This window comes from Podarcis gaigeae (genome assembly GCF_964106915.1).
Source record: "Podarcis gaigeae genome assembly, chromosome: 2".
NCBI lineage: Eukaryota > Metazoa > Chordata > Lepidosauria > Squamata > Lacertidae > Podarcis > Podarcis gaigeae.
This window is the reverse complement of record NC_139679.1, coordinates 20056754-20070048: the sequence shown is the minus strand read 5'-3', so window position 1 is coordinate 20070048 and position 13295 is coordinate 20056754. Positions and strand designations below refer to the sequence as shown.

Genomic DNA, 13295 nt, shown 5'->3' with positions numbered 1-13295 from the left:
TGTGACATGAATAACAAGGATTAGTCAACAAAACAGTTACAGGAGAGCTAGAGGCTGAGCCCCACATAGCCTAAAACTCATTTTGCTTCATTATCCATGGTATCCAATTCCTGCAGCCCACATCCAGCCTTTCAAACAATTTTCTTTGACCCCAACGGACTTAGCTTCAATGAATGTCTGCAAAAATGAATGGTCACTGAGTCTGCCCACAAGTTCCCTAGTAACAGAAATAATCTCAATGTGTGAGGGAGATAATTGGGTTGTTTCCCGTGCTCAAAATGTGTGAGCAGAGCAGACTTCCATTTCTGCAATGGGAATGCACTATCCTTTCCCCTGCACACATGCAAAATCTGATTAGGAGGGTCACTCACCCAATGGTGGATTTTGCTCATCGTGTTTATCTTTTGGATTTTGTATGTAATGCTTTTTCAGTGTTTTACTTCACGTAATTCAGATCTGTGAGGCCCTCACTGCTTAGCCAGCTTTGAATCCATGCTCTCAGCTTTGTAATTACTTTTCCATGGCTCGGATCCAGAGTTCCTATTAGTAGGACTTCCATCACAAGACACTCCCAGCAGAGGCAGGAGGGGGAGGCAATATCTGCCAATTCTTTCCCCTGCAGCTTCCTGAAAAAATTGCCACCTTGTCCTCCAGAAATCTGCTGGATCTCTGTCCCTTTCACCAAGCAGAAATGATACACTGGATCCAACCAAATATGTATTTTTACTAACGACAATATATTTTTCAAATAGTCCTGATTAAACAACAAATGTGCCTCCAAGAATGGTTTTTTGGCCAAATTTAATCAAACCACTCATTTACCTTCAGTTGCCAACACCCTGAATTGTATTATAAATCTGGTGTATCGACAAGCAGTAAATTCGTCATTCTCAAAATTACTTACTCTGTTTTGTCACTGGGAGCCAAGGGGTCGAATTCCATTAGCTCGTAATAATTGGGAGGAGGCGGACTGCTTTTTGATACGTCTGTGGAAGAAGGAAACCCAGAGATGTTAAAAAAAAATAGTTAGCATCATTTTGCTTTGCTAATGTAAAATTATAACCAACCAAAGTCCCAGCTATCCTTAATACCACCTTCTTCTGTAATTCTAGGGTAAGGCAAAATTATACAAGTGGATCATAGCAATAGGAAAGAGCACAATACAAGCATGAAAAGGTTTTATAGACTCAAATATATTTAACCACATAGGAAGTTGCTTTATTGGACCAATGGTCCATAACTTGGTATTCTCTGCATTAACTGGTAGGCTAACTCTCCAGGATTTCAGACAGGGAATATGCTCCCAGCTTTTCCTGAAGATTGAATGCCTTTTGTATGTTCCACTGAGCAATGGTCCTTCCCTAGTAACATGTATTACTAGAACACAGAACTGTAGCTGCACTTAAATTTCCCTTCGCATCGCTGAGCAATGGTCCTTCCCTAGTAAAATGTATTACTAGAACACAGAACTGTAGCTGCACTTAAATTTCCCTTCGCATCGCCCAACATTGTGCAGGATGGTCTGAATTTGCAGCGGTTCTCAACCTGTGGGTCCCCAGATGTTGTTGGACTACAACGCCCATCATCCATGGGCTCTGGCCTTGTTAGCTAGGGGTGATGGGAGTTGTAGTTCAACAACATCTGAGAAAGGCTGAAGGGAACTCACTTATTTCTTCCCTGAAGTCTGGAAAACGCATTAAGCTGAGCTTACTTAAAATCCCCCTTTCCGGCTCAATTCAAGTCATTTAGGGCTGGGAAGGCCCGGGCCAGCATGCACGGCCTCTCCAGAGATAAAATTAACGAATAATTTATCTAAAACCAACATGTTCAGGCTTGCATTATGTAGTTGGTTCCCTTGGGAAAGCACAGTCTCACTTTCACACCTTGGCCTTGAAGCCTATCCAAAACAGGTCATAGTCCAAGTTGGACATAATCCTGCTGACATATAAGAAAGCAGTCGCAACTTAGGTAATGTCAACTGTAGTTGGTTAGACCTACCTGTTGGGGGCACCTCTCTCGAGCCATTACTCTGAAGGCTTATGGGATGCACAGGTACTGGATTTAAATAGGTGTTCACCTAAGGGAATGAAATGAATTAAATCAGGTATGTAGGAAGATAGCTTTGTGAAAAAACTGGTTTAGCCTCACATGCTGGTTTATTCTTGCATTGTTTACGTCTTAATGTGAGGATTAAAGTTAGTATCAGCAGAGACAGAAATCCTTTAACCCTGTTGCTGCTTGCAATACAATTCTCTCTGTGATTCAGAAAGCGTTTACAGGGGTACCTTGGTTCTCAAACACCTTGGTACTCAAACAACTTGGAACCCAAACACTGCAAACCCAGAAGTAAGTGTTCCAGTTTGAGAACTTTTTTGGGAAGTCGAGCGTGCTCTGTTTTGAGTGTTATGCTTCCAATTTGAGTGCCACATTTCTGTTTTGAGAGTTACGCTGAGGTCTGTCTGTTTTTGCTATTTATTTTGCATTTTTGTGGCTCTTTTTTGTTTCTTTTTTTGTGCTGTCTGGAATGCAGTTCAGCTACTGCTTGATTCTGTGACTGCAGTACATTGTTTATTGCTTTCATTTTATGGATCAATGGTCTCGTTAGATAATAAAATACATGTTAAATTGCTGTTTTAAGGGTTGTTTTTAAAAAGTCTGGAACAGATTAATCCATTTTGCAATACTTTCTATGGGAAAGCGTGCCTTGGTTTTGGAACACTTTGGCTTTGGAACGGACCTCCGGAATGGATTAAGTTTGAGGACCAAGGTACCACTGTAGTGGTTCAGCTGGGCTCCAAAGAGCTACTTAGACATGCACTAACCTTTGGGTTATTTCTTGGGGGGGGGGGAGTTTTTAATAATTGCTGGCTCACAAGTCGTAACACAAGCTGCTTCCCAATCTCCCTTGCAACAGCCACAAGAGTATTGTTTAAAGAGGGGTGTGTGTGGAATCTCATTTCCTCTCGGACTCGTGGAGCAAACCTGTTGGTTCACTGGCCTCTAGACAATACATTTTTGAGGATTACTGTAGAATGCGGATATCCTGTTTACCCAGCCTCCTTTCGCCTGTTTTAGCTACACTGCAAGGTTGTTGTAAACCACACTCAGTTCAACCTTCAATGCAGTGTATGAAAACAACTGATGACGCTAGAGGTTTGTTGTAAGCTACTCTCTACTCTACTCTTTGCTCTTACATTTTGGTTTTTTGAGGGGTGGAGATGGAAACATGGATGCCGAATACCAGATACATAAATCTCTATGGGCAGCTCACACTCAGTTCCTATAGTCAATCTTGCATCATAACCCACTTCTGGAACATTTAAAAACAGGTTGATCGGCATGAACCAGGAGATGACCTCTCCAGGGAACAAGGTGGTTCCCCTTATCCTTTTTATATTCACATACAATACGATACGGTAATCTTTATTGTCATTGTCCCATACAGAACAACGAAATTGAAAAAAATCAAAAAAATCTACATCAGACATTCAAAAACCAACAAGCCTGCTATCCCAGCTATCCCAGCCTGGTTAGCCCCCTAAAAACTCTGATACCCCATAATTAAATACAATATACTCTCATAGAGACTACCTTACATTGCGTTTAAAACCAAAATCGCATTTGGATAGAAACTGTTTCTCAGGCGGCTAGTCCTAGTCTTTATAACTGTGTACCTTCTTCCAGAAGGCAGAAGCTGAAAGAGATCATTTCTGGGGTGTGCACTATCCTGCACTGTCTCTGCAGCTTTCTTATGACACCTGGAAGCATAGATTTGATCCAAGGTGGGAAGAGTGCACCCAATTATTTTCTCCGCAGTCTTTACAACCCTAGACAACTTTTTCCCCTGACCGTGCAGCTCCCAAACCACACACAGAGACCATAAGTTAATACACTCTCAACAGTACAATGGTAAAATGCCAGCAACAGGTCCTTTGAGAGATTATTTTTTCCCGGAGGATTCTCAGAAAATATAACCTCTGCTGCACTCTCTTCATCAGGTCTTTGCTGTTTTCTCCCCAGGTTAGGTCATCTCTCAACTCCATTCCCAGAAATCAAAACACCAAGACCTGTTCCACGCACTTCCCTGCAATGCAGAAATCTCAGCTAAAGCATCCATGACAAATGGCTATCCAACCTCTGCCTTAAAACCTCCAAGGTAGAAGAGCCCATAACCTCCAGAGAAGGAAAAGAATTTGAGACAGAGCTACAAATCCTCAACTTCCACTCTCCTCAGTTCTGCTCTGTGGCTCCTTCCCTTCTCTCCTAGCTAACCTCTCCTGCTTCCCGGCAGATCAGTGGACATTTTGAAGTGTCATGGTAGACTCATAATCTGGGGAACTGGGTTCACGTCTCTGCTCCTCCACATGCAGCTGCTGGGTGACCTTGGGCCAGTCACACTTCTCTGAAGTCTCTCAGCACCACTCACCTTACAGAGTGTTTGTTGTGGGGGAGGAAGGGAAAGAAGAATGTTAGCCTCTTTGAGACTCCTTCGGGTAGTGATAAAGCGGGATATCAAATCCAAACTCCTCCTCCTCCTCCTCTTCTTCTTCGGCCACACCTTCTTCTTCAGTGGAATTCTCTTCCAGCCAATTTAATTCCACAGCCACCCATTGCTCAGTACTTACTGGGCCATTTGGGGAACCTCCCCCTTCTTTAAATATTTCCTAAATATTACTTTGTTTGTTTGTTCTCCTAAGCCTGCGAGAAGATCCTTCCCTCTTGTTCATGGATGACATTGCTTCAGCTGCATAAGGACTCAGGTTAAGTTTGGCACTGGTAAGAGTGTTAAGACGAATAACTCCTATAACTAACACCATAAACACTGTGCGGCTGGACCAACAGGGATGGGGAACTTGTGGCCCTCCAGAAGTTGCGGGACTACAACCCCCATCATCCTTGAACATTGCCATTGGCCATGCTGACTGGAGCTGGTGGGACCCAGAGTCCAACACATAGCATTCAACCGTCCCTTATTTGGCAGGAAAGTCCCTTATCCCAGCACTGTGTCCCACTGCTGTCCCTTACTGATGATGTCCCTTAAATTTCCCGGGTTTCAAAGGAAGCAGCTCCTCTCCCTCCCTCCCTGCCGGCCAGGGAGGAGGGAGGTGCCAATTGTTTTGCTTGGCTGTGTTGCTCACCCAATAAGGAGTCTAAGAATGACTGGGGAGGTGGAGCTTGCATGCCTTGTGCCAATCAAATCGGCCGCATTGCCTGGGGACTTGCCTTTGCTCAGTGCTTCCCAGCGGAGAGGTAACAGTGGTTTTCCTTGCTGCATCCCCTTTGCCGGGTTGCTGCGCTGTGGGAACCACCACTTGGGGCTTCGTTTGGCTGTTGGCTGGGCTTTCTGCCTTTGGCTTGGAGGGGCTCAGAAGTCAAACATACCTGTGTTTGGAAAATCCCTTATTTTGGCTGCTGATCCCTTATTTTTGAGGCTGCTGGTCCCTTATTTTCAAATCTGTAAGTTGACAGCTTTGGTCCAACATCACTTACGCAAACAGAAAACATGTGCAAAGCTATCTCTCTGTGATACTTGCTACTGAAGAAGGACTGAGAAACAATTTGCTACTTACATTGATGTATGTGGAGCTACCTGGAAAGCTTTGGCATGTACTTTGTGCTTCTGATGTGAACCTAGGAGAGGAAAGAATGAATGGGAAGCCATCAAGGAACCATACATGAAATTTCCAACTCCAGCATCCAAGCTTCTGGCCGCATTGTTAAATCCCTGCGTTCTAAATTTGTCTCGGTTCACAAAAGTCCATACTGACTTTCCACAAATTACCTTACAAAATGAAGGAAAGAATCTGACAAATGTTTGCCTGTCTTTTTAATTTTTGCCAGCTTCCAGAGATGGGACGTTTTCGTGACTATGTCCTGGTTTTCAACTTTGCCTATCATCCTTTAAACCCCATTTAAATAGCTTCAAAAACTGTTACTTACGGAATGTGTACAGCATTTGTAGTTGCGAGTGAATTCAATTGAGGGTAAAGTGGTGGCTGAGTAGGATAGGGACTTGGAACAGCAACACTTTGTGGCTGGCAATCTAAAAAAAAGAAAGAGAAACAGGCATGATTGTGTTTTTTCTGCAGACCTTTAAAACACAAAAAATAAAATATAGGCAACGTTTTAAGGTACGATATCACTGTGGTGATCTCTGATCAAGACATTGGCCCAGGATATAGATCAATAAGCAGAATTCAGCAACACATTATTTCAAATAAACTGAAGGTGGGGATGTGTGTCTTCTATTATCCAGTCACCATTTGGGAGTTCATGCGAAGTTCAGTTCGCAACAGCCTTCTTCAGATGATCATTCCTGGCTTTATAAGCCACGGTTCACCAAGCTGGTAATGTGTGTTGGGACTCAGCACTCCTCCCTCGCTTCCTCCCTTCATATACCAGCGCTGGCGCAAAGATTCTGGCTTCGATTAAGCCAGAGTTCCCTATGCGAAGTGGAGAATTTTGGCTACTGATGCGTACAGGAACAATGCTAGTGATCCCAAACACCCAAAGGTGGAACTGCCTGTACTTTGCCTCCATGTGTGTGCCTCTGGCTTCTGGGTCACAGTCTGCATCTCTTAAGTATGGTGTCTGAAATGCATCTGAGAACAAAACATGTAAAATCAGACCACTTGGTCCATCTAGCTCCATCTACACTGGAGGCAGACCTCCAAGGTTTCACACAGGAGATATTCCTGGCCCTGCATGCAGATGCTGGAAATTGAATTGGGGCCTCTTGATTTCAAAGCAGAGACTTTCTAACACTGAACGCTTCCCTAACAATAATAAGAGGGAAGTGGTGATTTTTACCTATAAAACGGCTCAGGACCGCACGACCTCAAGGACTGCCTCTCTATGAACCTTCCCGGACTTCTGAGGCCCTTCTTCATGTGCCTCCTCCACAAGAGGTCCAGAGGGTGGCAACAGGATAAAGGGCCTTCTTTGTAGTGGCTCCCCATTTGTGGAATGTTCTCCCCAGGGAGGTTTGGCTGACACCTACATTATACACCAGACAAAGACGTTCCTCTTCAACCAGGCCTTTGGCTCATTGACACCCAATGCCCTTTTAAAATACGTTGTGGAGGGGGGATTACTGTATTTGTTTCTATCATATATTTTGTGGTTTTTATAATGTTATATTATGTTGTGAATCACCCTGAGAGCTACAGGTATAGAACAGTATACAGTGGTACCTCTGGGTTAAGTACTTAATTGGTTCCGGAGGTCTGTCCTTAACCTGAAACTGTTCTTAACCTGAAGCACTACTTTAGCTAATGGGGCCTGCTGCTGCTGCTGTGGCGCCGGACCACGATTTCTGTTCTCATCCTGAAGCAAAGTTCTTAACCCGAGGTACTATTTCTGGGTTAACGGAGTCTGTAACCTGAAGTGTATGTAACCCGAGGTACCACTGTACAAATATAATAACAATAACCATAATAATATAAGAATCTCTCCTGTGCGACACCTTGGAGATCTTCCATACTGCAGCTCTCCAGTCCAAATCCATGGGACCTGTACAAGGATAAGTCTGTTTCCATATTTTCCTACAAGGTTCATAGCATTCCATTAAAACATATATACATACATACTCACTCAATTCTGAAAACTGAGGAGGTGCAGGGCCAGCTTCCCCAGGCTTTGGCACAGTAGTGGAAAAGCTTGAAGCCAGGTCAAGCAAATCACACGAAGGAGCCGATGGCTGGTTGCCTTTGACCTTGAGAGGAAAGAAAGAGATCAGAGGTTATACCTAGTGTTCCCTCTTAGGTGTAGGTTGAACATTCAGTGTGCAACAAGCAATTGCCAACAAGGTCCTTTTTGCTCTCTTATGGAAGCAGATCTTGGCTGGTGGTAAGGGTCTCCTCAAGTCATCGGTGTGACCATCCATGATTCACCAGCTATATCTGTAAAATCTGAAGGTTCTTAGATCAAGTAATAGAATGAGCAGGATATAATTTTGCATTGATCCCGAAGAACACTTCACAGTTCAAGATACGTGCAGCCAAAATTCATTAAGAGAATTATCTTCTGCAAGAATTGTATAAGATGACAGCTTAACAGCTGTCATTTGAAGAAGCACTAGGGATGGTATTGTGGTTTCCTCCTCCCCGCTTCCCTGCTTTCCTTTTGCAGCAGCTTTTCAGTGGACTATATATATATATATATGTAGAGAGAGAGAGAGAGAGTGTAGATTTGGCTACTTTCTCTGTAACGGGTGAACTAGCAATTTATGCTTTGTCCTCTTTGGAACACTGAATCTTACGCACTGCAATCCTACGCACAGTTACTTAGGAGTAAGCACCACCAAACTTAGCTTCTGACTTGCTGCTGAGTCAACATGCCTAGACTTAGAAGGCATGAACTATAAACGTTGCAAAACGACTCAAGAGACCCAAGAATCTAACAGCATCAGAGGTTCCAGAATTCTTTTCCTAACAAAAGAAGGCTCTTTCCAGGCTAGAGGACGGGCTGTTAATTACTTACCCCTGCACCTTCGTTCTGAATCCTTTGATTCTCCAAGAAGCGCACTCTGTTTCGAGAGAACCTGTATGAAATGGTACAGTCAGTACCTGCATTTCAAGCCATGCAGTTACGATGAACAATAGAAAGATGTGTGTGCAATGTTTGCCATATTCCAAAGATGGCCAGTCAGTTGAGAATCACCAAGGAGGCAAAGCTCACAGTCTCTGAGCAGACCTTGAGGGGATGTTATCTTCCTTCTTTTTTTAACCTCAGCTAGCAAGGAAGATAGTTGTGGATTTTTTTTTAGCTTGCCTGCTTCCAGCTTTTGCCAGTGTTCCTTCTTACAAGAAAACCCTCCCAGGGGGAAGAGAAATTAGCCCCATCACTCAATAATGGGTGCTTGCTTGTTTCAAAATAAATAAACAAGCCAAAGAGAAAACAGTAAGAAAGAAATTGGTCCCATTATTCTAGGGCGCTTGAGTAATGGGGCCAATTTCTATTTATCTTTTATTTTATCTTTTGATTACTTATTTATTTATTCTATGATGAAAACATTACATTTGGACAGCATTTATGTGCCAAGGGAAAGAACTGCACTGTGCCACTCAGATTAACAGGTAAGCAACAATGTTCGCTTCTCTCCAGAGAATTGTGTCTCAAAAGAAACCTAAACGGACACGGAAAATAATGTAGCCATCACAACGCTAGTAGGATTTCAAGAGGCACTGTAAAAAACAAATAAGTTTCATTAGAAATAATGGGAGTAAGGAGGAACAATGGCAATACGAAAGAAGGGAATGTGTATTAAAGGTATAAATATGGATGATTGTCAGAGACGCTGAAGGAAGTCCAAAACAGTCATGATTTGTTGTATTCGGGATAAAATGTATAACTGAATGAAAACTAATAAAATTTATAAAAAAAAGAAAAGAAAAGAACATAAGCATCACAATAGAGACTTGTAACTTAGTCTATTCAGAGATTATCTCCTTAAGGACCTCTCTCAAGGGTGGGATCAAAAGTAGGTCAGAGGCTTTCTCCCCTGCTCCTTGCTGTGGGGTGAAAAGTGAACTGAACAATGGAATGCCAGACTCTGCAGTCGCTGAGAGGCAAATATTGCATGGTCAGGATGAGATCCTATGCTCACCAGCCAAGCATAGGTTCCACTGGTGAGACATTCACTTCTCTCCAAAGCAGAAGGGGAAGGGGAAAGTGTACATGAGGCCTACTCCCAAGGAACACTGCAAGGGGATAAAGCTCTTTGTTAGCTCAATCACAACTCTTTTATTGCAGGAGCAGGCAACCTGTAAGCCCTTCAAATATTGTTGGACTACAACTCCCATGATCCATGACCGCTGAGCCAATGTTGGCTGGGGCTGATGGGAGTTGGAAGGGCCAGTTTCCCCACCCCTGAAACTGGCACAACCAGTGTATTATATAAGCAACGAGTCCCCAGCATATATAGAACAGCTTTACCTTTCATGTCCCAGTAGGACATTATTCAGATTTTCATTCACTTGTATCAGTTCTGTGATCACGTCTTCATTCTGCACAGTCGCTAGCAGCTCCATAATTCTCTCTTGCATCACCCGACACGTCTTATAGAGCTTCTGCCAAGGGATGAAAGGAAAGACATTCGTTATCAGCATTTGAAAGGCAAAAACAACAGGCATCAAATACACGTTGTTTGTATCCAAGGCACACAATCAGAGGCTCTTCATTGTTCTGGTGACCACATACAGGGCTAGCCCTTCCATGTAGCAAGGTGAAGCAGGTTCCTTCATTGGGACTTAGAAAGGAAGGGGAAAGCAAATATAGGAGAAGGAGAAGGAGAAGGAGAAGGAGAAGGAGAAGGAGAAGAAGAGTTTGGATTTGATATCCCACTTTATCACTACCCTAAGGAGTCTCAAAGCGGCTAATAATCTCCTTTCCCTTCCTCCCCCACAACAAACATGCTGTGAGGTGAGTGAGGCCTGAGAGACTTTAGAGAAGTGTGACTAGCCCAAGGTCACCCAGCAGCTGCATGTGGAGCAGCGGGGAAGCAAACCTGGTTCCCCAGATTACGAGACTACCGCTCTGAACCACTACACCACACTGGCTCCCAGTGTGTAGTCTTTGCCTGGGCACCAAAATGTCTTGGTCCAGCACTGATCTGCCCTGAAAGCAGATGCAATAAAAAAGGAAGGCTATATCTGCTATATCCTCTTCCCTTGGTTTCTTTTTGGATACCGGCGACTACCATAAAGAAGGAAGAAGTCTTTGCACTCTCCACAATCTGCCCTGGAAATCCTTCAGATGAGTTTCTTCATTGTGCTGGGGCTGTCTGAATCAAGCCACTGTGTGTGCATAGGATTCTCATACTCGGAGAAGTAAAACCAGCAACTGACTAACGTATCCATTGATTTCACTGAGTCTTCCCAGAGTCTTCTTTTTCTGAAGCAGTTGCCTGGGGACAATTGGTCAAATCTGTTTTCTGCTACTGTGTCCTGCAGATTGGCTCAACTGCTTGGGTTATCTGGAGTTGAGTTGCCACAGGCCTACTTTGTTTCTCAATAAGACATTATACGTTGGCCATTCACAACAGAGGAAGCTTGTTAACTAGACCAGTGTTCCCCAACCTTGGGCCTCCAGCTGTTTTTGGACTACAACTCCCACCATCCCTCGCTAGCAAGACCAGTGGTCAAGGATGATGGGAATTGTAGTCCAAAAACAGCTGGAGGCCCAAGGTTGGGGAACACTGAACTAGACCATTTACACCACCATCCTGTTCCCTACGGAGCCCAACCAGATCCTTCTGAGGAGCCCCAACACAAGAAGTAAACAGGATTTAGTACAGTGGTACCTCGGGTTAAGTACTTAATTCGTTCCAGAGGTCCATTCTTAACCTGAAACTGTTCTTAACCTGAAGCACCTCTTTAGCTAATGGGGCCTCCCACTGCCGCCACGCTGCCGGAGTACGATTTCTGTTCTCATCCTGAAGCAAAGTTCATAACCCAAGGTACTATTTCTGGGTTAGCGGAGTCTGTAACCTGAAGCGTATGTAACCAGAGGTACCACTGTACTGTGACTTCTACAGTCTCTGAACATGGAGATGTCCACTCTATGTCTAGCAGATCTCTCTCTCTCTCTCTCTCTCTCTCATCTATCTATCATCATCTTCTTCTTGGAAAAGTAACAAGTAAAGCATGATGAGGACAGCCATCCTTCATCACAGGAGCAAGAAGCCTGTGGCCCCCTAAATGATGTTGGAGTCCCAACTCCCATCAGCCGCAACAAGCAGGGTCAGTAGTCAAGTGGGGTGGTAGAAATTGTAGCACAGTAACATCTGAGAGGGTCACTGTATCCCCATCCCTGATTGCTTGTGCATAGCATAGCTGTCAACGTTTCCCCTTTTTTAAGGGAAATTCCCTTATTCCGAATAGGATTCCTCGCAAGAAAAGGGAAAAGTTGACAGCTATGGCATAGCATTTGGTAACCATTAATGGTGTTCTCGTGTTTAGCCATCATGTCCTCCATTAATGAGTCTCATCGTTAAAAACAAAAAACAAATGACATCACAACACCTGATGCTGCGACAGCCTTGAGGTGTGCCTCAAGGTTAGAAAATAGCTCCAAATCACCAAAGGCCAGAAGCTTGTAGATGCTTTAGAAAAGGTTGTATGGGCTGTTTTTATAAAAACAAAACAAAACTGCAGGCAATTCATAGCCGAGAAAGAATCCTTCAGCTTTGGCGGAAGGAACAAACAAACAAAAGCCAACCTATAAAAGATGCATGCGTGGGAGGAAACTGAGTTTCTACAGATAAATTACAATAAATCAGTGCATATAATTGGCTTGTTCTTTTTTATGGCTGTTTTTACGAGGTGGCTGCGCCATTATGTTATTAATTGCACTGCTCTATATCATTTTAAGGGACGCAGGTGGCGCTGTGGGTTAAAGCCTCAGCGCCTAGGACTTGCCGATTGAAAGGTCGGCGGTTCGAATCCCTGCGGCGGGGTGCGCTCCCGCTGCTCGGTCCCAGCGCCTGCCAACCTAGCAGTTCGAAAGCACCTCCGGGTGCAAGTAGATAAATAGGGACCGCTTACCAGCGGGAAGGTAAACGGCGTTTCCGTGTGTGCAGCTCTGGCTCGCCAGATGCAGCTTTGTCACGCTGGCCACGTGACCCGGAAGTGTCTCCGGACAGCGCTGGCCGCTGGCCTCTTAAGTGAGATGGGCGCACAACCCCAGAGTCTGTCAAGACTGGCCCGTACGGGCAGGGGTACCTTTTACCTTTACCTTTATATCATTTTAAAACTGCATGGTGGGGAAGAAATGATAGCCCCAGATCAAAATTGGGAACGCCCCAAAACACAAGAGAAATTAAGCTGTCACTGCTGCGTGTCCCCCCAACATTTCTGGGCACTTGCAAAACTCGTATGGCAGCATCACCATTCACCAGATTGCAGACCTTGCCTGTTTATTCGTTTATAAGGTTTGCTAAGTGCCCTTTACCATAAGGTACAAGGCCAGGTTACAACAACAAAATATACAGTTATGAAAACATGAACATTATAAAACAAGCAGAGCTATTCTAAATCGAACAAAACAGTATGAATCCAGCAAAATACCTTGGGTTATATCAAATGCTAGTCCCACTCAAAAGTAGCCCTACCACAAGCACTGAGTGGCGCCCAACATTGGGGAGCCGACATCATGATTATTGCGCATTGTGTGACATCATGCGTGCGTGACAACTGTCACATTGGGAGAGGCTTACTAGGTTTGCTCAGTGTCTCCCAATGTCGCGCAGCCTCCTGTGTCCCCTCAAGATTGGGGAAGAGGTGAGGAGCCCTGTC

At 44.2% G+C, this 13295-nt stretch overlaps 1 protein-coding gene across 1 annotated transcript in view; it reads right to left on the bottom strand.

The window, feature by feature from the left end:
* Positions 1–13295, bottom strand: part of TOM1L1 (target of myb1 like 1 membrane trafficking protein) — a 57533-nt gene that overhangs the window by 1671 nt on the left and 42567 nt on the right. The window contains exons 8-14 of the mRNA XM_083727543.1: positions 9937–10070; positions 8482–8542; positions 7594–7714; positions 5941–6043; positions 5571–5631; positions 1999–2077; positions 905–986 (exon numbers count right to left, since the gene is read on the bottom strand). Of these exons, the coding sequence (XP_083583669.1) occupies positions 905–986; positions 1999–2077; positions 5571–5631; positions 5941–6043; positions 7594–7714; positions 8482–8542; positions 9937–10070 (641 nt within the window). The remainder of the gene's footprint in view (positions 1–904; positions 987–1998; positions 2078–5570; positions 5632–5940; positions 6044–7593; positions 7715–8481; positions 8543–9936; positions 10071–13295) is intronic.